Below are 27,831 nucleotides of genomic sequence, written 5' to 3'. Positions count from 1 at the left end.
TAGCATGGGGACAGTTGTGAGACATATTATCTAGTCAGATGGTGGGTTAGCATGGGGACAGTTTGGAAGCTCAACGGACATTGGACTTTGTCTTTCAGACCTTTGTGTTCCTGGCCGTTCACCCCCCAAATCATGCTACACATATTCTGTACTTTCACCTGGGTGACTGAGTTTTCTTCCATAGAACTAACTACAGAAAAGGGAATCTAAAAAGCAGTGTTTATTTACTGACAGATCACTCTGTGCAAAGACCAGTTGTGAAACACAGTCCCAGGGTCCAAATGAAAGAGAGAATAGAGAGAGAGGTGGAGAAACAGAGAGAGAGAGAAAGACAGACAGAGAGGCGGAGAGAGAGAGAGAGAGAGAGAGAGAGAGAGAGAGAGAGAGAGAGAGAGAGAGAGAGAGAGAGAGAGAGAGAGAGAGAGAGAGAGGAGAGAGAGAGAGAGAGAGAGAGAGAGAGACGGACGGACGGACGGACGGACGGAGAGACGGAGAGACAGAGAAAGACAGAGAGAGACAGAGAGAGAGACAGAGAGATGTCAGCTAATGATTGACAGATTCCACAATAGTATAAAGGAGCTCTGCATTTCTCCATTCCTTGGCTCAATCGCTAGATTCCGTCCTCCATCCATCCCTCCTTCTCTCCATCCATCCCTCCGTCCGTGCGCCTGTCCTTTCATCATGCAGTGGTTGTCTGTCTGCAGCCTGTTGGTGCTGCTGAGTGTTTTATCCCGGTCTCAGGCTCAGAACCAGATCTGTACCATCTTCACTGAGGCCAAGGAAGATGGATTCAAATCTTTGTGAGTAGTGCAGCCTAAAATTGCAGTAGTAGCTATGCCTTATATTTCAGTAGTAGGATGCCTCATATTGCAGAAGCAGATATGCCTTATACTACAGTAGTAGGACATATGCCTTATACTGCAGTAGTAGATATGCCTTATACTGCAGTAGTAGATATGCCTTATATTTCAGTAGTAGATATGCCTCATAATGCAGTAGTAGATATGCCTCATAATGCAGTAGTAGTAGATATGCCTCATAATGCAGTAGTAGATATGCCTCATAATGCAGTAGTAGATATGCCTCATAATGCAGTAGTAGATACACCTTATACTGCAGTAGTAGATATGCTTCATATTGCAGTAGTAGCCATGCCTTATATTTCAGTAGTATATATGCCTCACATTGCAATAGTATATACGCCTCATATTGCAGTAGTAGTAGATATGCCTCATAATGCAGTAGTTGTAGATATGCCTCATATTGCAGTAGTAGTATGCCTCATATTGCAGTAGTAGTAGATATGCCTCATAATGCAGTAGTAGTAGTATGCCTCATATTGCAGTAGTAGATATGCCTCATATTGCAGTAGTAGATATGCCTCATATTGCATTAGTAGATATGCCTCATACTGCAGTGGTAGTAGATATGCCTCATAATGCAGTAGTAGTAGATATGCCTCATATTGCAGTAGTAGATATGCCTCATATTGCATTAGTAGATATGCCTCATATTGCATTAGTAGATATGCCTCATATTGCAGTAGTAGTATGCCTCATATTGCAGTAGTAGTAGATATGCCTCATAATGCAGTAGTAGTAGTATGCCTCATATTGCAGTAGTAGATATGCCTCATATTGCAGTAGTAGATATGCCTCATATTGCATTAGTAGATATGCCTCATACTGCAGTAGTAGATATGAGGCATATTGCAGTAGTACAGTATATACAGTTGAAGTCGGAAGTTTACATACACTTAGGTTGGAGTCATTAAAACTCGTTTTTCAACCAATCCAACCACTTTCAACCACTTGGGACATCTTAATCAATAACAGACATAGAACGAGACAGGAAGAGCTTCAGCATACAGAAAACAAAGACAAAAACAATCAATGCAGCAGTGGGGAACAGAGCTGGGGAACTGACAATTATAGGGGAAGAAATGAACAGGTGATAAGTGAGTCCAGGTGAGTCCAATAATGCTGATGCGCGTGACGAGGGAAGGCAGGTGTGCGTGATGGATGGCAGGAGTGCGTGATACAAGGCAATCTGGCGCCCTCAAGCGCCAGGGGGAGGGAAGAGCGGGAGAAGACGTGACATTATTGACAACATTTGAGTCAATTGGAGGTGTACCTGTGGATGTATTTAAAGGCTTACCTTCAAACTCAGTGCCTCTTTGCTTGACATCATGGGAAAATCAAAAGAAATCGGAAGTTTACATACACCTTTGCCAAATACATTTAAACTCAGTTTTTCACAATTCCTGACATTTAATCCTAGTAAAAAATCCCCTGTTTTAGGTAAATTAGGATCACCACTTTATTTTAAGAATGTGAGATGTCAGAATAACAGTAGAGAGAATGATTTATTTCAGCTTTTATTTCTTTCATCACATTCCCAGTGGGTCAGAAGTTTACATACACTCAATTAGTATTTGGTAGCATTGCCTATAAATTGTTTAACTTGGGTCAAACGTTTTGGGTAGCCTTCCACAAGCTTCCCACAATAAGTTGGGTGAATTTTGGCTCATTCTTCCTGACAGAGCTGGTGTAACTGAGTCAGGTTTGTAGGCCTCCTTGCTCGCACACGCTTTTTCAGTTCTGCCCACACATTTTCTTAGTCCACATTTTGTTGTGTTACATTCTGAATTCAACATGTATTAAATTGATCTACACACAAGAGGGACAGATCCATTATTATGATGGTTAGGTCTTTATATTGCCGCCCTGGCTCCTGTTTCAGTAGGAGAGCAATCAGTCCCTCTTTATGTGTCCAACAGTTTGACATTTATTTATAAGTAATTAAAACATGATAGTAATTGATCTTTCAGTAGTTCATAAACATTTTGGAATACCATCGAGACCAGGGATTTTCCCCATTTGAAATGAATCAATATAAATGGCAAACTGTCAGACATACAAAAAGAAGGGACTGATCTCTCTGCTACTGAAGCAGGAGCCAGGGGGGCAATATAAATAACCAGTCTCTTGGAAAAAATTTGAAGCCCCTCACCCTTCAATGTTGTGATTCAAAAATATTGGCAAAATGTATTTCTCATAGAATAAAAAGGTCCTACCGGACATTATTCATCACGATCAGACAGGATTCTTAAAAGGAAGATATATTGGAGACAACATTAGACAACTACTAGAAATAATGGAAAACTATCAGAATGCAGGGAAACTAAGTATAATCTTTATGGCAGATCTTAAGAAAACATTTCATACAGTACGTCTAGAATCTGTTTATAAGTGCCTGGATTTTTTCAACTTTATAGAATATCTCATAAAGTGGGTAGAAGTCATGTCCAATAATATGTCAAAAATTAAATAACGGTTACTTCTCTGAGAATTTTGAATTGTCAAGAGGTGGAAAACAAGGTTTTCCTCTGTCACCATACCTATTTATTAAGGCCATTGAATTGCTTTAAAAAAGAGATTAGAGACAAAATGATCAATGTACCCTGATGATTCTCTTTGAGTCCTCAATCTTCAACCTTGAAGAGCCTCATTGAAGACTTGGATAATTTAACCAGTTTCTCTAAACTTAAACCCAACTATGATAAGAGATAATATGATAATACTATATTAAGGATTGGGTCTCTAAAAGATGCAAACATTAAATCCCGATTAAATGGGTGCATGGTGAAGTCGATGTGCTTGGTGTACATATCCTGGAAAAGTTGAATGATCTTTGCAACTATTCACTTTGATCAAAAACAGCAAAATATATAGAATCTTAAAACCGTGGAGAGGGAAAACACCCATCCATTTACGGGAAGATTACCCTGATAAATTCTCTAGTCATATCGCAGTTTACATATTTATTAATTAATTTACTGACTCCAAAGGGAATCATTTTTCAAATCATGTGAGGAGATATTATTTCCCTTTATTTGGAATGGCAAACAAGATAAAATTAAATGAGCATATTTACATAACGAACATGAGTTTGGAGGGTTAAAACTATTAAATACTAAGGCCTCTCTCTTAAAGCCTCCATTGTACCCCAAAAAAATCTAAATCCAAATTGGTTTTCTAGCAAGCTACTGAGAGAGGACCATCCTATGTTTAAAAGCGGGCTCTTTGCCTTTTTGCTGATTAAAACCTTAGCTGTAAGTAGCAGTAGAAGTATTGTTGTCCGGGACGGGACGGTAGGGTAGGGAGAAAAAGTATGGACAAAACATTTTTTTATTTAACTCGGCAAGTCAGTAAGAACAAATTATTATTTACAATGACAGCCTAGGAACAGTGGGTTAACTGCCTTGTTCAGGGGCAGAACGACAGATTTTCCCTTGTCAGCTCAGGGATTCGATCCAGCAACCTTTCGGTTACTGGCCCAACGCTCTAACCACAAATAACAATGAGTTCAGTCAGTAAACTGCACTGTGTGTTCATGTTTTGGTATAATGCATCATCTGAATGACTGATTGACTATGTGTGTGTGTGTGTGTGTGTGTGTGTGTGTGTGTGTGTGTGTGTGGTGTGTGTGTGTGTGTGTGTGTGGTGTGTGTGTGTGTGTGTGTGTGTGTGTGTGTGTGTGTGTGTGTGTGTGTGTGTAGGATCCTTGTAGGGCTGGCTCAGAAATCTTCCCGATAGTACGTTGGGTGACTTGGTGCCTCTCATCGCAGAGGCCTTAGCCATGGGCGTCAAATGCTGCTCAGACACTCCTCCAGAGGACTGCGAAAGAGATGTGGTGAGAGACACCTATCATTTCATCATCCTTATCATTCCCCATCATCCTTATCATACCCCATCATCCTTATCATACCCCATCAACCTTATCATACCTCATCATCCTTATCACACCTCATCAACCTTAGCACACCCCATCATCCTTATCATACCCCATCATCCTTATCATACTGCATCAAACTTAGCACACCCCATCATCCTTATCATACCCCATCATCCTTATCATACTGCATCAACCTTAGCACACCTCATCAACCTTAGCACACCTCATCAACCTTAGCACACCCCATCATCCTTATCACACCTCATCATCCTTATCATACCCCATCTTCCTTATCACATCTCATCCTTATCACACCCCATCATCCTTATCACACCCCATCATCCTTATCACACCCCATCATCCTTATCACACCTCATCATCCTTTTCACACCCCATCATCCTTATCACACCTCATCATCCTTATCACACCCCATCATCCTTATCACACCTCATCATCCTTATCACACCTCATCATCCTTATCACACCCCATCATCCTTATCACACCGCATCATCCTTATCACACCTCATCATCCTTATCACATCCCATCATCCTTATCACACCTCATCATCCTTATCACACCCCATCATCCTTATCACACCCCATCATCCTTATCACACCCCATCATCCTTATCACACCGCATCATCCTTATCACACCTCATCATCCTTATCATATGCCATCATCCTTATCACACCCCATCATCCTTATCACACCCCATCATCCTTATCACATCCCATCATCCTTATCACACCTCATCATCCTTATCAAACGCCATCATCCTTATCATACCCCATCATCCTTATCACACCGCATCATCCTTATCACACCTCATCATCCTTATCACATCCCATCATCCTTATCACACCTCATCATCCTTATCACACCCCATCATCCTTATCACACCCCATCATCCTTATCACACCGCATCATCCTTATCACACCTCATCATCCTTATCACACCTCATCATCCTTATCATATGCCATCATCCTTATCACACCCCATCATCCTTATCACACCCCATCATCCTTATCACATCCCATCATCCTTATCACACCTCATCATCCTTATCATATGCCATCATCCTTATCATACCTCATCATCCTTATCACACCTCATCAACCGTATCACACCTCATCATCCAACTTTACATTTAACATTTGGCCAGCCTGGCCAGGGGTAGGTAGGGGCCAGAGAGGGGCCAGAGGAGGGGCCAGGGGTAGGGGCCAGATGTAGGGCACAAAGGTAGAGCCCAAAGAAAGGGGCCAGAGGTAGGTATGGAATTGGGCATTAGTGACTAATGTTTCCAGTCAGTGTTTGTTTCAGTTGAAACTGTTCTGATATAATAGCACTCTTTGCTGGCTAAACGGTGTACTCCTATTTGTATGTGTGTTGTGTGTGTGCAGGCGGACCTGTTCCAGAGCGCGGTGTGTTCCTCTGAGACCCTGGTGGAGAAGAACGATCTGAAGATGTGCTGTGAGAAGACTGCCGCTGAGAGGACACACTGCTTCGTGGACCACAAGGCCAAGGTAGAATGGACCACCCCTCCCTCTGAGCCAGGTTCCTTTCCAGGTTTCTTCCTTCTGCTTCTGCTTGCTCTTTGGGGTGTAGACCGGGTTACTGGAAAACAATATAACAACTGATGAAGTAAAAAAGGCTTTATGGATACATTTGACTGATTGATTGATTGAGTGGTTGATTGATTGATTGTAGATTCCTCGGGACCTGTCCCTCAAAGCTGAGCTGCCCGCTGCAGACCAGTGTGAAGACTTCAAGAAGGACCACAAGGCTTTTGTTGGGAGGTAAGTGTCCACACTCGACTAGAGACCACAACCATCAACTTGAGACTACACCATCGACTAGAGACAACACCATCGACTAAAAACCACACCATCGACTTGAGACCCCTCCATCAACTTGAGATTACACCATCGACTAGAGACAACACCATAGACTAGAGACCACACCGTCGACTAGAGACCACACCATCGACTAGAGACCACACAATCGACTAAAAACCACACCATCGACTTGAGACCCCTCCATTGACTAGAGACCACACCATCGACTAGAGACCCCTCCATCGACTAGAGACCACACCATCGACTTGAGACCACACCATCGACTAGAGACCACACCATCGACTAGAGACCACACCATCGACTAAAGACAACACCATCGACTAAAGACAACACCATAGACTAGAGACCACACCATAGACTAGAGACCACACAATCGACTAGAGACCACACCATCGACTTGAGACCACACCATCGACTAGAGACCACACCATCAACTAGAGACAACACCATCGACTAGACACCACACCATGGACTTGAGACCACACCATCGACTAGAGACCACACCATCGACTTGAGACCACACCATCGACTAGAGACAACACCATCGACTAGACACCACACCATGGACTTGAGACCACACCATCGACTAGAGACCACACCATCGACTAGTGACCACACCATCGACTAGAGACCACACCATCGACTAGAGACCACACCATCGACTAGAGACCACACCATCGACTAAAGACAACACCATCGACTAGACACCACACCATGGACTTGAGACCACACCATAGACTAGAGACCACACCGTCGACTAGAGACCACACCATCGACTAGAGACCACACCATCGACTAAAAACCACACCATCGACTTGAGACCCCTCCATTGACTAGAGACCACACCATCGACTAGAGACCCCTCCATTGACTTGAGACCACACCATCGACTTGAGACCACACCATCGACTAGAGCCAACACCATCGACTTGAGACCACACCATCGACTAGAGACCACACCATCGACTAAAGACAACACCATCGACTAGACACCACACCATAGACTAGAGACCACACAATCGACTAGAGACCACACCATCGACTTGAGACCACACCATCGACTAGAGACCACACCATCAACTAGAGACAACACCATCGACTAGACACCACACCATGGACTTGAGACCACACCATCGACTTGAGACCACACCATCGACTAGAGACCACACCATCGACTAGACACCACACCATGGACTTGAGACCACACCATCGACTAGAGACCACACCATCGACTTGAGACCACACCATCGACTAGAGACAACACCATCGACTAGACACCACACCATGGACTTGAGACCACACAATCAACCTGAGACCACACCACTGACTTGAGACCATCGACTTGAGACCATTGACTTGAGACCACACCATCGACTAGTTAACACACTATCGACTAGTTACCACGACATTGACTAGAGACCACACCATCGACTAGAGACCACACCATCAACTTGAGACCACACCATCGATTAGAGACTACACCATCGACTAAAGACCACACCATCGACTTGAGACCATCGACTTGAGACCATTGACTTGAAACCACACCATTGAGTAGTTACCACACCATCGACTTGAGACCATCGACTTGAGACCATCGACTTGAGACCACACCATCGACTTGAGACCACACCATCGACTAGAGACTACACCATCAACTAGTTACCACACCATCGACTAGAGACCACACCATGGACTTGAGCCCACACCATCGATTAGAGCCTACACCATCAACCTGAGACCACACCATCGACGTGAGACCATCGACTTGAGACCATAGACTTGAGACCACACCATCAACTAGAGACCACACCATCGACTTGAGACTACACCATCAACTAGTTACCACACCATCGACTAGAGACCACACCGTCGACTAGAGACCACACCATCGACTAGAGACCACACCATCGACTAAAACCACACCATCGACTAGAGACTACACCATCGACTAGAGACCACACCGTCGACTAGAGATCACACCGTCGACTAAAACCACACCGTCGACTAAAACCACACCATCGACTAAAACCACACCATCGACTAAAACCACACCATCGACTAGAGACTACACCGTCGACTAGAGACCATACCGTCGACTAGAGACCACACCGTCGACTAGAGACCACACCATCGACTAGAACCACACCATCGACTAAAACCACACCATCGACTAGAGACTACACCATCGACTAGAGACCACACCATGGACTTGAGACCACACCATCGACTAGACACCACACCATGGACTTGAGACTACACCATCGACTAGAGACCACACCATGGACTTGAAACCACACCATCGATTAGAGACTACACAATCAACCTGACACCACACCATCGACTTGAGACCATCGACTAGAGACCATTGACTAGAGACCCCACCATCGACTAGAGACCACACCATGGACTTGAGACCACACCATCGATTAGAGACTACACCATCAACCTGAGACCACACCGTCGACTTGAGACCATTGACTTGAGACCATTGACTTGAGACCACACCATCGACTAGTTACCACACCATCGACCTGAGACCACACCATCAACTAGAGCCCACACCGTCGACTAGAGACAACACCATCGACTAGAGACCACACCATCGACTAGAGACCACACCATCGACTAGAGACCACACCATCGACTAGAGACCACAACCATCGACTAGAGACCACACCATCGACTAGAGACCATCGACCTGAGACCACCGACTAGAGACCACACCATCGACTAGAGACCACACCATCGACTAGAGACCACACCGTCGACTAGAGACCACACCATCGACTAGCGACCACACCATCTGCTAGAGACCACACCATAGATTAGAGACTACACCATCAACCTGACACCACACCATTGACTTGAGACCATCGACTTGAGACCATTGACTAGAGACCACACCATCGACTAGAGACCACACCATTGACTTGAGACCATCGACTTGAGACCATTGACTAGAGACCACACCATCGACTAGAGACCCCACCATCAACTAGAGACCACACAATTGACTAGAGACAACACCATCGACTAGAGACCACACCATTGACTTGAGACCATCGACTTGAGACCACACAATTGACTAGAGACAACACCATCGACTAGAGACCACACCATTGACTTGAGACCATCGACTTGAGACCACACCAGCTAAAATACTGTGTTAGGCCACTGAGCTATATGGAGTGTTTTTTGGGAATTTACTGAGTGTGTGTGTGTTTGTGTGTGTGTGCGCATGTGTTTCAGGTTCATCTTCAAGTTCTCCAAGAGTAACCCGATGCTACCCCCACATGTGGTCCTGGCTATCGCCAAAGGTTATGGAGAGGTTCTGACTACATGCTGTGGAGAGGCTGAGGCCCAGACCTGCTTCGACACCAAGGTCAGGAGGCGTCTCAGATCGCACCCTATTTTCTATACAGTACAGTACTTTTGATTAGAACCCTATGAGAGAATAGGGTGCCATTTTGGATGCAGACTCTCTCTCAATTCAATTCAATCATATTTATTGGCATGGACAGATAAAGCACCTACAAAGCCAACGTAAACGTTCTCTCTCTCTCTTTTCCAGAAAGCTACTTTCCAACACGCCGTCATGAAACGCGTGGCTGAACTCAAGTCCCTGTGCATCGTCCACAAGAAATATGGAGACCGCGTTGTCAAGGCCAAGTAGGACACGTCAATCTAAAACTCTATGGTTCTAATTGGCTGAGAGCCAGGAGAGCCCGTCCTTGGGCCAGTCCCATTGGTTGATGTGTGTGTCTGTTTGTTCTAACAGGAAGCTGGTTCAGTACAGTCAGAAGATGCCTCAGGCCTCTTTCCAGGAGATGGGAGGCATGGTAGACAAGATCGTAGCGACTGTTGCCCCCTGCTGCAGCGGAGACATGGTCACATGCATGAAGGAGAGGGTAAACTATGTCTTCTCTCTATTCCTCTCTTTTATTGGTGTATTTCTCTTTTAGTTCCTCCTCTCTTTTAACACTCTTTCATTTCCTCTCTGTTTCCGTTTTAAACTTTCACTCTCTGTCTCTCACCTCTCAACTTCTCACTCCTCACTCTCTCACCTCTTAGCCTATTACCTCTCACCTCTTAGACTCTCAGCCTCTCACCTCTTAGCCTCCCACCTCTTAGCCTCTCACCTCTCAGCCTCTCACTCTCTCAGCCTCTCACTCTCTCACCTCTCACTTTCTCACCTCTCACTCTCTCACCTCTCACCCTCTCATCTCTCACCTCTCAGCCTCTCACTCTCTCACCTCTCACCTCTTAGCCTCGCACTCTCTCAGCCTCTCACCCCTCAGCCTCTCACTCTCTCACCTCTCACTCTCTCACCTCTCACCCTCTCACCGCTCAGCCTCATTCTGTTGGATGTATGTGTGTGTGTGTCTGCATATACATGTATTTGTGTCCCTGACTCTTCCTGCCTGTGTGTGTGTACCCCACAAACAGAAGACCCTGGTGGATGAGGTGTGTGCTGATGAGAGTGTGTTGTCTCGCGCGGCGGGTCTGTCTGCATGCTGTAAGGAGGATGCAGTACACAGAGGGTCCTGTGTTGAGGCCATGAAGCCAGACCCTAAGCCAGACGGTCTGTCTGAGCACTATGACATTCACGCTGACATAGCAGCAGTCTGCCAGACCTTTACCAAGACCCCGGATGTAGCCATGGGGAAGTATGTATTTACGCACATACATACGTGCATGCAGACACACACACACACACACACACATCTGGAAAAGCTGCCTATACACACACAATTCTGACTTTGTATGGGGTGTTGCTATTGGCTAAACAACTGTGTACGGTCTGTCCTGATTGGCTGTCTGACTACTGACTCTCTGTATATGGTCTGTCCTGATTGGCAGGTTGGTCTATGAGATCTCAGTGCGTCACCCTGAGTCGTCTCAGCAGGTGATTCTGAGGTTCGCCAAGGAGGCTGAGCAGGCCTTGCTCCAGTGCTGCGACATGGAGGACCACGCAGAGTGTGTCAAAACCGCTGTATGTATTACCCATGTGTTATTTCCATAGTAACCCCAACCCAAGACCAATTCCCTTTGGGGACAACAAAGTTGATCATGTCTTATCTTCTCTTATCAGAAGACCTGGCTAGTTATACTATATATCAGTCTGTGATGATGTGTAACCTGGCTAGTTATACTATATATCAGTCTGTGATGATGTGTAACCTGGCTAGTTATACTATATATCAGTCTGTGATGATGTGTAACCTGGCTAGTTATACTATATATCAGTCTGTGATGATGTGTAACCTGGCTAGTTATACTATATATCAGTCTGTGATGATGAGTAACCTGGCTAGTTATACTATATATCAGTCTGTGATGATGAGTAACCTGGCTAGTTATACTATATATCAGTCTGTGATGATGAGTAACCTGGCTAGTTATACTATATATCAGTCTGTGATGATGTGTAACCTGGCTAGTTATACTATATATCAGTCTGTGATGATGTGTAACCTGGCTAGTTACAGTGTGATGATGAGTAACCTGGCTAGTTATACTATATATCAGTCTGTGATGATGAGTAACCTGGCTAGTTATACTATATATCAGTCTGTGATGATGAGTAACCTGGCTAGTTATACTATATATCAGTCTGTGATGATGTGTAACCTGGCTAGTTACACTATATATCAGTCTGTGATGATGGGTAACCTGGCTAGTTACACTATATATCAGTCTGTGATGATGTGTAACCTGGCTAGTTATACTATATATCAGTCTGTGATGATGTGTAACCTGGCTAGTTACAGTGTGATGATGAGTAACCTGGCTAGTTATACTATATATCAGTCTGTGATGATGAGTAATCTGGCTAGTTATACTATATATCAGTCTGTGATGATGAGTAACCTGGCTAGTTACAGTGTGATGATGAGTAACCTGGCTAGTTATACTATATATCAGTCTGTGATGATGAGTAACCTGGCTAGTTACAGTGTGATGATGTTTAACCTGGCTAGTTATACTATATATCAGTCTGTGATGATGAGTAACCTGGCTAGTTACACTATATATCAGTCTGTGATGATGAGTAACCTGGCTAGTTACACTATAGATCAGTCTGTGATGATGAGTAACCTGGCTAGTTATACTATATATCAGTCTGTGATGATGAGTAACCTGGCTAGTTACAGTGTGATGATGTGTAACCTGGCTAGTTATACTATATATCAGTCTGTGATGATGAGTAACCTGGCTAGTTACACTATATATCAGTCTGTGATGATGTGTAACCTGGCTAGTTATAGTATATATCAGTCTGTGATGATGTGTAACCTGGCTAGTTATACTATATATCAGTCTGTGATGATGAGTAACCTGGCTAGTTATACTATATATCAGTCTGTGATGATGAGTAACCTGGCTAGTTACACTATATATCAGTCCGTGATGATGTGTAACCTGGCTAGTTATACTATATATCAGTCTGTGATGATGTGTAACCTGGCTAGTTATACTATATATCAGTCTGTGATGATGAGTAACCTGGCTAGTTATACTATATATCAGTCTGTGATGATGAGTAACCTGGCTAGTTACAGTGTGATGATGAGTAACCTGGCTAGTTATACTATATATCAGTCTGTGATGATGAGTAACCTGGCTAGTTATACTATATATCAGTCTGTGATGATGAGTAACCTGGCTAGTTACACTATATATCAGTCTGTGATGATGTGTAACCTAGCTGGTTACAGTGTGATGATTGCCTTGACCTGAATACTTGCGTTAGCTCCCTGAGCTAATAGTTGATGGTTGTTGGCTTTAACTCAGCAGGCTAGCACTGAATCCATAGTATTTTTAGACCATAATAATGGCCTCTGCCCCGTCATGTGGCATCATGCCAACTGTATGAATGGTTCTGTCTCCAGCTGGCAGGCAGTGATATTGATAAGAAGATCACTGATGAGACGGACTACTACAAGAAGATGTGTGCTGCTGAGGCTGCCGTGAGCGATGACAGCTTTGAGAAGAGGTGAGGGGTCACGCTTTAACACAGAGATATTGAAGATCAAAGTAGATGAGATTCATGTTATATGGGATCTTAAATATCACCTAACAACTTACCGACAGATGTTTTTATGGGTGAATTGATCGTTACTTTATGGCTTATTAATAGTTTATGAATGGTTCATTTATATTTAATACATTACTATGTAATGACAATTAACTCCTCCTCTTCCTCTTCCTCCACCTCCTCCTCCATCTCCTCCTCCTTCAGTATGATGGTGTACTACACCAGGATAATGCCCCAGGCCTCCTTCGACCAGCTCCACATGGTGTCAGAGACAGTGCATGATGTCCTCCATGCCTGCTGCAAGGACGAGCAAGGCCACTTCGTCCTGCCTTGCGCAGAGGAGAAGGTCTGACACACACACACACGCACACACACAAATGCACGCAAGCACACACACACACGCATGTAAGCACACACATACGCAAGCACACAAATACAGACAGAGGTCTGACACACACACCTCCTCCCTACCTTTCCCTCCACTACCCCCTCCCTCCACTACCCCCTCCCTCCACGTCTCCCTAGACATGTCACATCCTCTCATTTTAAATCACTCTGCTCTTCCCAGTGTTGACCCCTCCTCTTACTGTCTCTGTCACCACAGCTGACCAACACCATGTACTGTACTCTACTCTACTGTACTCTACTGTACTCTGCTCTACTGTACTGTACTGTACTGTACTCTGCTCTACTCTGCTGTACTCTACCGTACTCTACTGTACTCTGCTCTACTGTACTGTACTCTACTGTACTCTGCTCTACTGTACTGTACTCTGCTCTACTCTACTGTACTCTACCGTACTCTACTGTACTCTGCTCTACTGTACTGTACTCTACTGTACTCTACTGTACTCTGCTCTACTCTACTGTACTCTACCGTACTCTACTGTACTCTGCTCTACTGTACTCTACTCTACTGTACTCTACCGTACTCTACTGTACTCTGCTCTACTGTACTGTACTCTACTGTACTGTACTGTACTCTGCTCTACTGTACTGTACTCTACTGTACTCTGCTCTACTCTACTGTACTCTACCGTACTCTACTGTACTCTGCTCTACTGTACTGTACTCTACTGTACTGTACTGTACTCTGCTCTACTGTACTGTACTCTAATGTACTCTACTGTACTGTACTCTGCTCTACTCTACATGACCCATTGACATCTTCCTCCATGTGTCCTCTCCACAGCTGACCGACGCCATCGACGCCACATGTGACGACTATGACCCCTCCAGCATTAACCCCCACATCGCCCACTGCTGCAACCAGTCCTATTCCATGAGGAGACACTGCATCCTGGCCATCCAGCCTGACACAGAGTTCACGCCCCCAGAGCTGGATGCCAGCAGCTTCCACATGGGCCCCGAGCTCTGCACCAAGGACAGCAAGGATCTGCTGCTCTCTGGAAAGAAGTGAGTAAGATATTTTACCAACGCACTGTGAATAAACACGTGGGCACAAATTAAACACACGTAGGCATGAAACTAACACACACACACATACACACACACGAGCACGAGCTCACACATACACACACTCCAACTCATTTTTTTATGTGTGTGTTTGTGTGTGTGTATATGTGTGTGTGTCTCCTCAGACTACTGTACGGTGTGGTCAGACATAAGACCACCATCACTGAGGATCATCTGAAGACCATCTCTACTAAATATCACACCATGAAGGAGAAGTGCTGTGCTGCTGAGGACCAAGCAGCATGCTTCACTGAGGAGGTAAACACTCACTGCTCCATACTGATCACATGTTCAAACCTTTTCATCTTTATTGTAGAAAAGATCACTCAAAACACCATATTACCTTAAGACTGTTTGTGTGACTGTTTCTGTTCAGATACCTTTTCCTCCTTCCAGTCATGTTTCATTAAGAGGTGGTACAGAACAGTAAAGAGAAAACATCATGTTTCATTAAGAGGTGGTACAGAACAGTAAAGAGAAAACATAATGTTTCATTAAGAGGTGGTACAGAACAGTAAAGAGAAAACATCATGTTTCATTAAGAGGTGGTACAGAACAGTAAAGAGAAAACATCATGTTTCATTAAGAGGTGGTACAGAACAGTAAAGAGAAAACATCATGTTTCATTAAGAGGTGGTACAGAACAGTAAAGAGAAAACATCATGTTTCATTAAGAGGTGGTACAGAACAGTAAAGAGAAAACATCATGTTTCATTAAGAGGTGGTACAGAACAGTAAAGAGAAAACATCATGTTTCATTAAGAGGTGGTACAGAACAGTAAAGAGAAAACATCATGTTTCATTAAGAGAGGTGGTACAGAACAGTAAAGAGAAAACATCATGTTTCATTAAGAGGTGGTACAGAACAGTAAAGAGAAAACATCATGTTTCATTAAGAGAGGTGGTACAGAACAGTAAAGAGAAAACATCATGTTTCATTAAGAGGTGGTACAGAACAGTAAAGAGAAAACATCATGTTTCATTAAGAGGTGGTACAGAACAGTAAAGAGAAAACATCATGTTTCATTAAGAGGTGGTACAACAGTAAAGAGAAAACATCATGTTTCATTAAGAGGTGGTACAGAACAGTAAAGAGAAAACATCATGTTTCATTAAGAGGTGGTACAACAGTAAAGGGAAAACATTCATTGATTCTAACAACTGATCACCTTGTTTTCTCCTACAGGCACCCAAGCTGGTTTCTGAGAGTGCAGAGCTGGTCAAGGTTTAGGATAGAATTTTGATGATTTTAATTTCAAAAGATGAACTGATGATTTAAAACAATAAAAATCAAATGAAGGTTCTGTCTGTATCGATCCATCTACCTCCCCAGCCTCCATTTACATCACGGTGACCTCATCCTTCTATCAGCAACGTCTTGTCATCCACTCATAAGTCTGTCTATCAGTGATCTGTGATTGACTCATAAGCCTTACAGTCTATCCTCATCAAACCTCTATCTGGGATGAATCACACCACTGGTTAATTTCTGATAGACATGAATGACTCCTGTCAATCAAATACATTAATAACTGAATAAAGTCATGTTTTTCAACTGCATTACTGCCGTGGATATTTATTTATTATGTGGTAGGAGGATTCTCAAGACTTTAATACTTGTCCATGAGTTAGTTTCATTATGACGATCTCACCATTTTAACCCAGGAGTTTTTTTAGAACTGTTTATTCATTATTTATGTGTCCATGGCTCCCTGGATAGTTGATTACAGCCACTGTGTCTTGTCACTCCTTTATGATTTATAGAAGACATGACATGAAGCAACTTTCTGGTATATGTACGGTGCATTAGAGTTGTGGAAATATAAACACTGCTCAAAAAAATAAAGGGAACACTAAAATAACACATCCTAGATCTGAATGAATGAAATAATCTTATTAAATACTTTTTTCTTTACATAGTTGAATGTGCTGACAACAAAATCACACAAAAATAATCAATGGAAATCCAATTTATCAACCCATGGAGGTCTAGATTTGGAGTCACACTCAAAATTAAAGTGGAAAACCACACTACAGGCTGATCCAACTTTGATGTAATGTCCTTAAAACAAGTCAAAATGAGGCTCAGTAGTGTGTGTGGCCTCCACGTGCCTGTATGACCTCCCTACAATGCCTGGGCATGCTCCTGATGAGGTGGCGGATGGTCTCCTGAGGGATCTCCTCCCAGACCTGGACTAAAGCATCCGCCAACTCCTGGACAGTCTGTGGTGCAACGTGGCGTTGGTGGATGCAGCGAGACATGATGTCCCAGATGTGCTCAATTGGATTCAGGTCTGGGGAACGGGCGGGCCAGTCCATAGCATCAATGCCTTCCTCTTGCAGGAACTGCTGACACACTCCAGCCACATGAGGTCTAGCATTGTCTTGCATTAGGAGGAACCCAGGGCCAACCGCACCAGCATATGGTCTCACAAGGGGCCTGAGGATCTCATCTCGGTACCTAATGGCAGTCAGGCTACCTCTGGCGAGCACATGGAGGGCTGTGCGGCCCCCCCAAAGAAATGCCACCCCACGCCTTGACTGACCCACCGCCAAACCGGTCATGCTGGAGGATGTTGCAGGCAGCAGAACGTTCTCCACGGCATCTCCAGACTCTGTCACGTCTGTCACATGTGCTCAGTGTGAACCTGCTTTCATCTGTGAAGAGCACAGGGCGCCAGTGGCGAATTTGCCAATCTTGGTGTTCTCTGGCAAATGCCAAACGTCCTGCACGGTGTTGGACTGTAAGCACAACCCCCACCTGTGGACGTCGGGCCCTCATACCACCCTCATGGAGTCAGTTTCTGACCGTTTGAGCAGACACATGCACATTTGTGGCCTGCTGGAGGTCATTTTGCAGGGCTCTGGCAGTGCTCCTCCTGCTCCTCCTTGCACAAAGGCGGAGGTAGCAGTCCTGCTGCTGGGTTGTTGCCCTCCTACGGCCTCCTCCACGTCTCCTGATGTAATGGCCTGTCTCCTGGTAGCGCCTCCATGCTCTGGACACTACGCTGACAGACACAGCAAACCTTCTTGCCACAGCTCGCATTGATGTGCCATCCTGGATGAGCTGCACTACCTGAGCCACTTGTGTGGGTTGTAGACTCCGTCTCATGCTACCACTAGAGTGAAAGCACCGCCAGCATTCAAAAGTGACCAAAACATCAGCCAGGAAGCATAGGAACTGAGAAGTGGTCTGTGGTCACCACCTGCAGAACCACTCCTTTATTGGGGGTGTCTTGCTAATTGCCTATAATTTCCACCTGTTGTCTATTCCATTTGCACAACAGCATGTGAAATTTATTGTCAATCAGTGTTGCTTCCTAAGTGGACAGTTTGATTTCACAGAAGTGTGATTGACTTGGAGTTACATTGTGTTGTTTAAGTGTTCCCTTTATTTTTTTGAGCAGTGTATATTCACTACCGGTCAAAAGTTTTAGAACACCTACTCATTCAAGGGTTTTTATTTTTACTATTTTCTACATTGTAGAATAATAGTGAAGACATCAAAACTATGAAATAACACATATGGAATCATGTAGTAACCAAAAAAGTGTTAAAATGTTTAAAATATATTTTATATTTGAGATTCTTCAAATAGCCACCCTTGGCCTTGATGACAGCTTTGCACACTATTGGCATTCTCTTAACCAGCTTCTCTTGTAATGCTTTTCCAACAGTCTTGAAGGACTTCCTACATATGCTGAGCACTTGTTGGCTGCTTTTCCTTCACTCTGCGGTCCGACTCATCCCAAACCATCTCAATTTGGTTGAGGTTGGGTGATTGTGGATGCCAGGTCATCTGATGCAGCACTCCGTCACTCTCCTTCTTGGTAAAATATCCCTTACACAGTCTGAAGGTGTGTTGGGTCATTGTCCTGTTGAAAAACAAATGATGGTCCCACTAAGCCCAAACCAGATGGGATGGCGTATCGCTGCAGAATGCTGTGGTAGCCATGCTGGTTAAATGTGCCTTCAATTCTAAATAAATCACAGACAGTGTCACCAGAAAAGCACCCCCACACCCTCACACCTCCTCCTCCAGGCTTCACGGTGGGAAATAGACATGTGGAGATCATCCGTTCACCCACACCGCGTCTCACAAAGACACGGCGGTTGGAACCAAAAATCTCAAATTTGGAAAGGGCAGATTTCCACCAGTCTAATGTCCATTACTTGTGTTTCTTGGTCCAAGCAAGTCTCTACTTCTTATTGGTGTCCTTTAGTAGTGGTTTCTTTGCAGCAATTCGACCATGAAGGCCTGATTCACAGTCTCCTCTGAACAGTTGATGTTGAGATGTGTCTGTTTTTTGAACACTGTGAAGCATTTATTTGGCCTGCAATTTCTGAGGCTGGTAACTCTAATGAACTTATCTTCTGCAGCAGATGTAACTCTGGGTCTTCCAATCCTGTGGCAGTCCATGAGAGCCAGTTTCATCATAGCGCTTGATGGTTTTTGCGACTGCACTTGAAGAAACTTTCAAAGTTCTTGAAATGTTTTGTATTGACTGACTTTCATGTCTTAAAGTAATGATGGACTGTCATTTCTCTTTGCTTATTTGAGCTGTTCTTGCCATAATATGGACGTAGTCTTTTACCAAATAGGGCTATCTTCTGTATACCCCCCTACCTTGTCACAACACAACTGATTGGCTCAAACGCATTAAGAAGGAAAGAAATTCCACAAATTAACTTTTAAGGCACACCTGTTCATGTAAATGCATTCCAGGTGACTACCTCATGAAGCTGTTTGAGAGAATGCCATGAGTGTGCAAATCTGTCATCAAGGCAAAGGGTGGCTATTTAAAGAATCTCAAATATAAAATATCTTTTGATTTGTTTAACACTTTTTTGGTTACTACATGATTCTATATGTGTTATTTCATAGTTTTGATGTCTTCACTATTATTCTACAATGTAGAAAATAGTCAAAATAAAGAAAAACCCTTGAATGAGTAGGTGTTCTAAAACTTCTAAAACACAGCCGGTTGTGATACAGCCTGGATTCGTGTCTGTAGTGACGCCTCTAGCACTGAAATGCAGTGCCTCAGACCGCTGTGATACAGCCTGGATTCTTGTCTGTAGTGACGCCTCTAGCACTGAAATGCAGTGCATCAGACCGCTGTGATACAGCCTGGATTCGTGTCTGTAGTGACAACTCTAGCACTGAAATGCAGTGCCTCAGACCGCTGTGATACAGCCTGGATTTGTGTCTGTAGTGACGCCTCTAGCACTGAAATGCAGTGCCTCAGACTGCTGTGATACAGCCTGGATTTGTGTCTGTAGTGACGCCTCTAGCACTGAAATGCAGTGCCTCAGACCGCTGTAATACAGCCTGGATTCGTGTCTGTAGTGACGCCTCTAGCACTGAAATGCAGTGCCTCAGACCGTTGCGCCACTCAGGACCCAAATAAATGTAATTGAGAAAGAACCCTGACCTTCTGTTCTGTGTGATATAAAAAAACACATGTTACAAATATGCAAATATGAATAATATGATTTAAAAAACATTAATGATGATAATAAGCCTTTTAAATACATAGTATGCGACCCAAATAGCACCCTATTCCCTATATAGGGCACTACTTTTCACAAGGCTCATAGGGCTCTAGTCAAAAGAATAGTGCACTATATAGGAAATAGTGTGCCATTTGGGACACACATAAAGGGGAACATTCAGGCTTCTTTGCACTGATTGGAATGCCTCCATCTGTTTCAGCATCTCACTTTGTTTGTTGTGTGACGTATGTGCTTGTTGTGTTGTTAAATGTGGCTGGGGGACTTTAATTCTGTAGTGGTGACCTTAATTGCCCTTGTTGCCTAGCTGGCCAAAAACTGTCCACTTGGCACTAGGTGAAGCTACTCACACACAACAGTGACGTGTGGTGAATTCAATGACTGGATAGGCACTGGTTATTACCAAAGCCAGATTTACTCCCTTTACTCAATAAACCTTGATGAAGCCCCAGTTCACCACACAACAGATAGCTCCAACAACCAGTGTGACTTAGGCCAGTGTTTCCCAACTCCAGTCCTCCAGTACCCTAACAGCATACCTTTTTCTGTTGTAGCCCCAGACAAGCTCACCTGATTCATCTTGTCAACTAATCATCAAGCCCTCAATGAGTTAAATCAGGTGATTTTGTCTGGGGCTACAACAAAAATGTGTGCTGCTGGGAGTACTGGAGGACTGAAATTGAGAAACACTGACATAGGATATTAACTGAAAATGACAAACAATTTTTCACCAAATGTAAATACCATTGTAGCCAAGATACACAAAGGATAGGCTCAGATGACTGTCAAACAAAAAGACACACTGCTGAACTGAGCTCAGCCATAGACCGATGTAGCATCCACAGTTACAACTGATAAGTGGCACTAAAAGACCAATATATGGACACATTTCATCTGAATAATTCACAGCGCAAACTCCATAGCCTTTCACAATGGATTTACAAATCTTCCAATGCACTGAGCACCACCACACGCAAACACACACACACAGTGAGGGAAAAAAGTATTTGATCCCCTGCTGATTTTGTACGTTTGCCCACTGACAAAGAAATGATCAGTCTATAATTTTAATGGTAGGTTTATTTGAACAGTGAGAGACAGAATAACAACAACAAAATCCAGAAAAACGCATCTCAAAAATGTAATAAATTGATTTGCATTTTAATGAGGGAAATAAGCTGTTTTTTCTTCTGTTTTTTAAATCTAATTTTACTGCTTGCGTCAGTTACTTGATGTGGAATAGAGTTCCATGTAGTCATGGCTCTATGTAGTACTGTGAGCCTGTTCTGGACTTGGGGACTGTGAAGACACCTCGAGTGGCATGACTGGTGGGGTATGCATGGCTGTCCGAGCTGTGTGCCAGTAGTTTAGACTGACAGCTCAGTGCATTCAACATGTCAATACCTCTCATAAATACAAGTAGTGATGAAGTCAATCTCTCCTCCACTTTCAGGCAGGAAAGACATGCATATTATTAATATTAGCTCTCTGTGTACATACAAGTGCCAGCCGTGCTGCCCTGTTCTGAGCCAATTGCAATTTTTCTACGTCCTTTTTTGTGGCACCTGACCACACGACTGAACAGTAGTCAAGGTGCAACAAAACTAGGGCCTGTAGGACCTGCCTTGTTGATAGTGTTGTTAAGAAGGCAGAGCATCGCTTTATTATAGACAGACTTCTCCCATCTTAGCTACTACTGCATAAATATGTTTTGACCATGACAGTTTACAATCTAGCATCTCAACTTGCTCAATTTCCAAATTATTTATTACAACATTTAGTTGAGGCTTAGGGTTTAGTGAGTGTTTTGTTCCAAATACAAATGCTTTTAGTTTAAGAAATATTTAGGGCTAACTTATTCCTTGCCACCTACTCTGAAACTAACTGTAGCTCTTTGTTGAGTGTTGCAGTCATTTCAGTCGCTGTAGTAGCTGACGTGTATAGTGCTGAGTCACATACATAGAAACTCTGGCTTTACTCAAAGTCAGTGGCATGTCATTAGTAAAAATTGAAAAAAGCAAGGGGCCTAAACAGCTACCCTGAGGAATTCCTGATTCTAACTGGATTATATTTGATAGGCTTCCATTAACCTCTATGGGCTAGGTGGGACGCTTGCGTCCCACCTACGTAACAGCCACTGCCAGCCTGTGGCGCGATTTTCAAAACCTTAAAAATCCTATTACTTCAATTTCTCAAACATATGACTATTTTACAGCCATTTAAAGACAAGACTCTCGTTAATCTAACCACACTGTCCGATTTCAAAAAGGCTTTACAACGAAAGCAAAACATTAGATTATGTCAGCAGAGTACCAAGCCAGAAATAATCAGACACCCATTTTTCAAGCCAGCATATAATGTCACCAAAACCCAGAAGACAGCTAAATGCAGCACTCACCTTTGATGATCTTCATCAGATGACAACCCTAGGACATTATGTTATACAATACATGCATGTTTTGTTCAATCAAGTTCATATTTATATCAAAAACCAGCTTTTTACATTAGCATGTGACGTTCAGAACTAGCATACCCCCCGCAAACTTCCGGGGAATTCGCTAACATTTTACTAAATTACTCACGATAAACGTTCACAAAAAGCATAACAATTATTTTAAGAATTATAGATACAGACCTCCTCTATGCACTCGATATGTCCGATTTTAAAATAGCTTTTTGGTGAAAGCACATTTTGCAATATTCTAAGTACATAGCCCAGGCTTCACGGGCTCGCTATTTAGACACCCGGCAAGTTTAGCACTCACCATAATCATATTTACTATTATAAAAGTTTGATTACCTTTTGTTGTCTTCGTCAGAATGCACACCCAGGACTGCTACTTCAATAACAAATGTTGGTTTGGTCCAAAATAATCCATCGTTATATCCGAATAGCGGCGTTTTGTTCGTGCGTTCCAGACACTATCCGAAATAGTAAAGAAGTGTCACGCGCATGGCGCAATTCGTGACAATAAAATTCTAAATATTCCATTACCGTACTTCGAAGCATGTCAACCGCTGTTTAAAATCAATTTTTACGACACTTTTCTCGTAGAAAAGCGATAATATTCCGACAGGGAATCTCCTTTTCGGCAAACAGAGGAAAAAATCCCAAAGGCGGGGGCGGTCGGGGTCACGCGCATAAGCCCGTGTCCCTTGATCGGCCACTTGAGAAAGGCGATAATGTGTTTCAGCCTGGGGCTGGAATGACGACATTCTGTTTTTTCCCGGGCTCTGAGCGCCTATGGACGACGTGGGAAGTGTCACGTTAGAGCAGAGATCCTTAGTAAATGATAGAGATGGAAAAGAAGTTCAAGAAATGGTCAGACAGGCCACTTCCTGTAAAGGAATCTCTCAGGTTTTGACCTGCCATTTGAGTTCTGTTATACTCACAGACACCATTCAAACAGTTTTAGAAAATTTAGGGTGTTTTCTATCCATATGTAATAAGTATATGCATATTCTAGTTACTGGGTAGGAGTGGTAACCAGATTAAATCGGGTATGTTTTTTATCCAGCCGTGTCAATACTGCCCCCTAGCCCTATTAAAGAACATGTGTTCTGTTAGACAAGTCACTCTTTATCCACATTATAGCAGTGAGTGTAAAGCCATAACACATACGTTTTTCCAGCAGTAGACTATGATCAATAATGTCAAAAGCTACACTGAAGTCTAACAAGACAGCCCCCACAATAATTGTATCATCAATATCTCTCAGCCAATCATCAGTCATGTCCAGTAACAGTGACTGGAGTCAGGAACCCAGGGCCGGCCCGCTCATTAGACAGGATTACACAGCTGCCTATGGCGATCCTGTCCATTAACAGTGACTGGAGTCAGGAACCCAGGGTCGGCTCACTCATTAGACAGGATTACACAGCCGCCTATGGCAGCATGTTGACGAGGGCAGCAAATTTCATGTGACACTGTAGGCCAGGGATGGGCAACTCCAATCCTCTGGGGCCTGATTGGTGTCACAATAACACATCTGACTCCAATAATCAACTAATCATGATCTTCAGTTTAGAATGCAATTAGTTTCATCAGCTGTGTTGATTGGGGATGGGGGAAAAAGTGTGACATCACTCCGGCCCCTGAGGACTGGAATTGCCCCTCCCTGCTGTAGGCTATACCTCAGTAAGCACGGACCGACGCTGATACCTTTTGGACTCATTTTTTTGGCCCTGTCCGGACTGGACTTGTTTTTTTTGGTGCAGTTCAGACTGGACTTGGTTTTTTGGCCCTGTCCGGACTGGACTTGGTTTTTTTGGTGCAGTTCAGACCGGACTTGTTTTTTTTGGCCCTGTCCGGACTGGACTTGGTTTTTTTGGTGCAGTCCAGACTGGACTTGTTTTTTTTGGTGCAGTTCAGACTGGACTTGGTTTTTTGGCCCTGTCCGGACTGGACTTGGTTTTTTTGGTGCAGTCCAGACTGGACTTGGTTTTTTGGTGCAGTTCAGACTGGACTTGGTTTTTTGGTGCAGTCCAGACTGGACTTGGTTTTTTTGGTGCAGTCCAGACTGGACTTGGTTTTTTGGTGCAGTTCAGACTGGACTTGGTTTTTGGTGCAGTCCGGACTGGACTTGATTTTTTGGCCCTGTCCGGACTAGACTTGGTTTCAACGTCCACGGACGTTGTTTTTTGATCGAGTCTGAACCAAATCTGAACCAATTATAGACGTCTATGTTTGGTTCAGATTTTGTCAGGTCTGGACCAGCATTGATTTGGCCCAAACCAGGGACGTCACTAGACATTCAGAACATCCGGGGCTCAAACCTGAAGACCCGGGGCCAACTCCGGGTGGGGGGGTTTGATCTCTGCGCGACCGAAATGAAGCACCCCACACTCTTGGCTTGGCACCCTAGCAGTGAACATTTAGCAGAAACATAACGCGATGTTGCATATCTCACTGCTTTCTTCCATGCACTGTGTTCTCCTGAAGTCAAATAATCAACACTTCTTCATATTAATTCAATAGATTGTGGTCAGTAAACCCATGGAATATGGTGTTAATAATATTTATACAAATCTATTAGCAAGTACATATTACAAGTGCATAACTATATTGTAATTTTCCATTTAAAAAAATTGTTGGAAAAAGTATTTGTATCATTTTGTTGCAATGTTTTCATAAACCATGTCCAATATTTGATTGGCAATAAAAACAAAAAGCCTCATGTTGATGTTGGTCACATTATTGCTAACTAATGTGAGCTAGTCATGCTGTGGGCACTGTGCAGTTCCAAAACAATCCAAAGGGTGGCAGCCTAGACCACAAATTAATGTTTTGCATGAAATAATGTTGTAGTTAGGTGCAATATAGCAGGATTGGGATTTTAGGCTGCCAACCTTGATTATGTTGGAACTGCATAAACTTACATTAACAGTAGGCATGTAATATAACTGTAGAGTGTGTGTGTGAGTGGGGGGGTTAGTAAGTGATACCTGTTGGTTAGTTAGTGATACTTGTTGGTTAGTCAGTGATACTTGTTGGTTAGTCAGTGATACTTGTCGAATGGTGAACAGAGCTCCAAAAGTTGGATTCAGTGTCCAGATAGCTAATCAATTACTGTCAAAACCCTGCTCATAAAATTTGCTAGGTAGCTAATGTTAGCAGCACTGCTAGATAGACTGTGTAGTCAACTAACGTCCCGCTCTGACATTGCTCGTCCAAATATTTATATATTCTTAATTCCATTCCTTTGCTTTAGATTGTGTGTGTATTGTTAGATATTACTTGTTAGATATTACTGCACTGTTGGAGCTAGAAACACAAGCATTTTGCTACACCCGCAATAACATCTACTAAACATGTGTATGTGACAATGTTGATATAGTTTAACGTTATCTGTCAGTACAGCTTTGAGTCAACATGTTGAAATGTAAATTACTCTAATCTGGTTTACTGTGAGGTCAATAACTCTGAATAGCATCAACATGGGCTAAGAAAATGTGTTACAGTAGAGGCAAGATAACAAAGTTTACCTCCAGTTCTCCATCTTTGCGCCGAAATTTCTTTGGATGAATCAGAAATGTCTTGGAAAACCACTTTGACCCCGCCTCCTAAAGTGCCACCTCACACAGAAATGCTGCTTTTAGGCAGCACTGAAAAAGGGCAGGACAGGTTCATTCATGATTGGAGTATTCATTTCAGTGTGTAATACAGTGTAGACTAGTTTGTTTTACACCATCCCAGCAGGGCAAAAGACTCCGGGCTGAGACAAAATCATTCGGGGCTAAACACCCGAAATCCCAGGTCTGGTGACTTCAATGGCCCAAACATTGACTTCTCTAAATTACATATTTTCAACTTTCATTCAAAACCGAAAATTAACCTGATTTCAACGTCCAGAAAATACATATGTTCAACTTTCACTCAGAACCTAAATCGAATACTTTCAATGTCTGGGGGGAAAAAAAGTATTTTAGATGTCTTTTCACCTTCATTTTACTCACAGTGACTTGTAGGGGCGGCAGAACGGCCAGGACCAGCCCTGCATTAACCGCTGTGTGCGTCAAAGATTTGAATGGCTTTGAAAGGATGGAAAGAAAGACGATAATACCCGGGCGCCTTTCCTGAGTTAAAAAAAATATCTAATATCATGAGCATAAAAACCACCAGAATCATTGAGAAAAACATTAGATATCAAAAGAAAATGACAATAATTTATCATTTGTCTTTTCATAACAGCTTTTTGTATGACATTATCACAGGGTGAACACTGCCTACCCCTCCTACACTAACCGCACGTCACTGACGCACAGTACCTCACCAGAGTTCGACAGCATGTGAGCAAATATGCTTCTGTAATCCCAAAAATCAAACAACAACACACAATGACCAATTACCTCCAAATGTGTCATAAAATGTAAAAAATGATTGTTGTGCGCCCCTTTTATATTCATAATAAAACCATGCGAGATGGTAGCTTCAGATAGTTTTACTGATCATGTGTGAATTTGCTAAAATATAATATAGATGATTACATTAGTATGAATAAAATATAGATAGGAATAAGTCTTGTTGTTTCCTCTACTTCCTTGTTCTGTATTAGTTGGGAGATTCCCACTGAATTGTGGGCGTTCAACGTCTCGAGGGGATTACCCCAACTCAACATGGAGAATGTCGCTCAAATACAGACATGTTTACAGGTAACCAAATGATGTTACTCTCGTGTAATATTCAATACATTATTGGTAG

General features: G+C 43.2%; 1 protein-coding gene across 1 annotated transcript; it reads left to right on the top strand.

Annotated features, from left to right (window-relative positions):
• Positions 1-612: 612 nt before the first annotated feature.
• On the top strand, positions 613-16,676 carry LOC100136575 (serum albumin 1). Its single transcript, NM_001123665.1, is given in 15 exon segments — positions 613-800; positions 4,562-4,585; positions 4,587-4,695; positions 6,143-6,265; positions 6,450-6,538; positions 9,851-9,983; positions 10,173-10,270; positions 10,380-10,509; positions 11,048-11,268; positions 11,462-11,594; positions 13,495-13,598; positions 13,845-13,986; positions 14,833-15,056; positions 15,242-15,374; positions 16,303-16,676. Coding segments are annotated over 15 exon segments (1,827 nt in total). The 5' UTR covers positions 613-681; the 3' UTR covers positions 16,348-16,676.
• Positions 16,677-27,831: the final 11,155 nt, after the last annotated feature.

This window comes from Salmo salar, chromosome 18 (assembly GCF_965601325.2).
Source record: "Salmo salar chromosome 18, fSalSal1, whole genome shotgun sequence".
Taxonomy (NCBI): Eukaryota; Metazoa; Chordata; class Actinopteri; order Salmoniformes; family Salmonidae; genus Salmo; species Salmo salar.
Note: the sequence above shows the minus strand (reverse complement) of the source record. Positions and strands in the feature narration are given on the sequence as shown.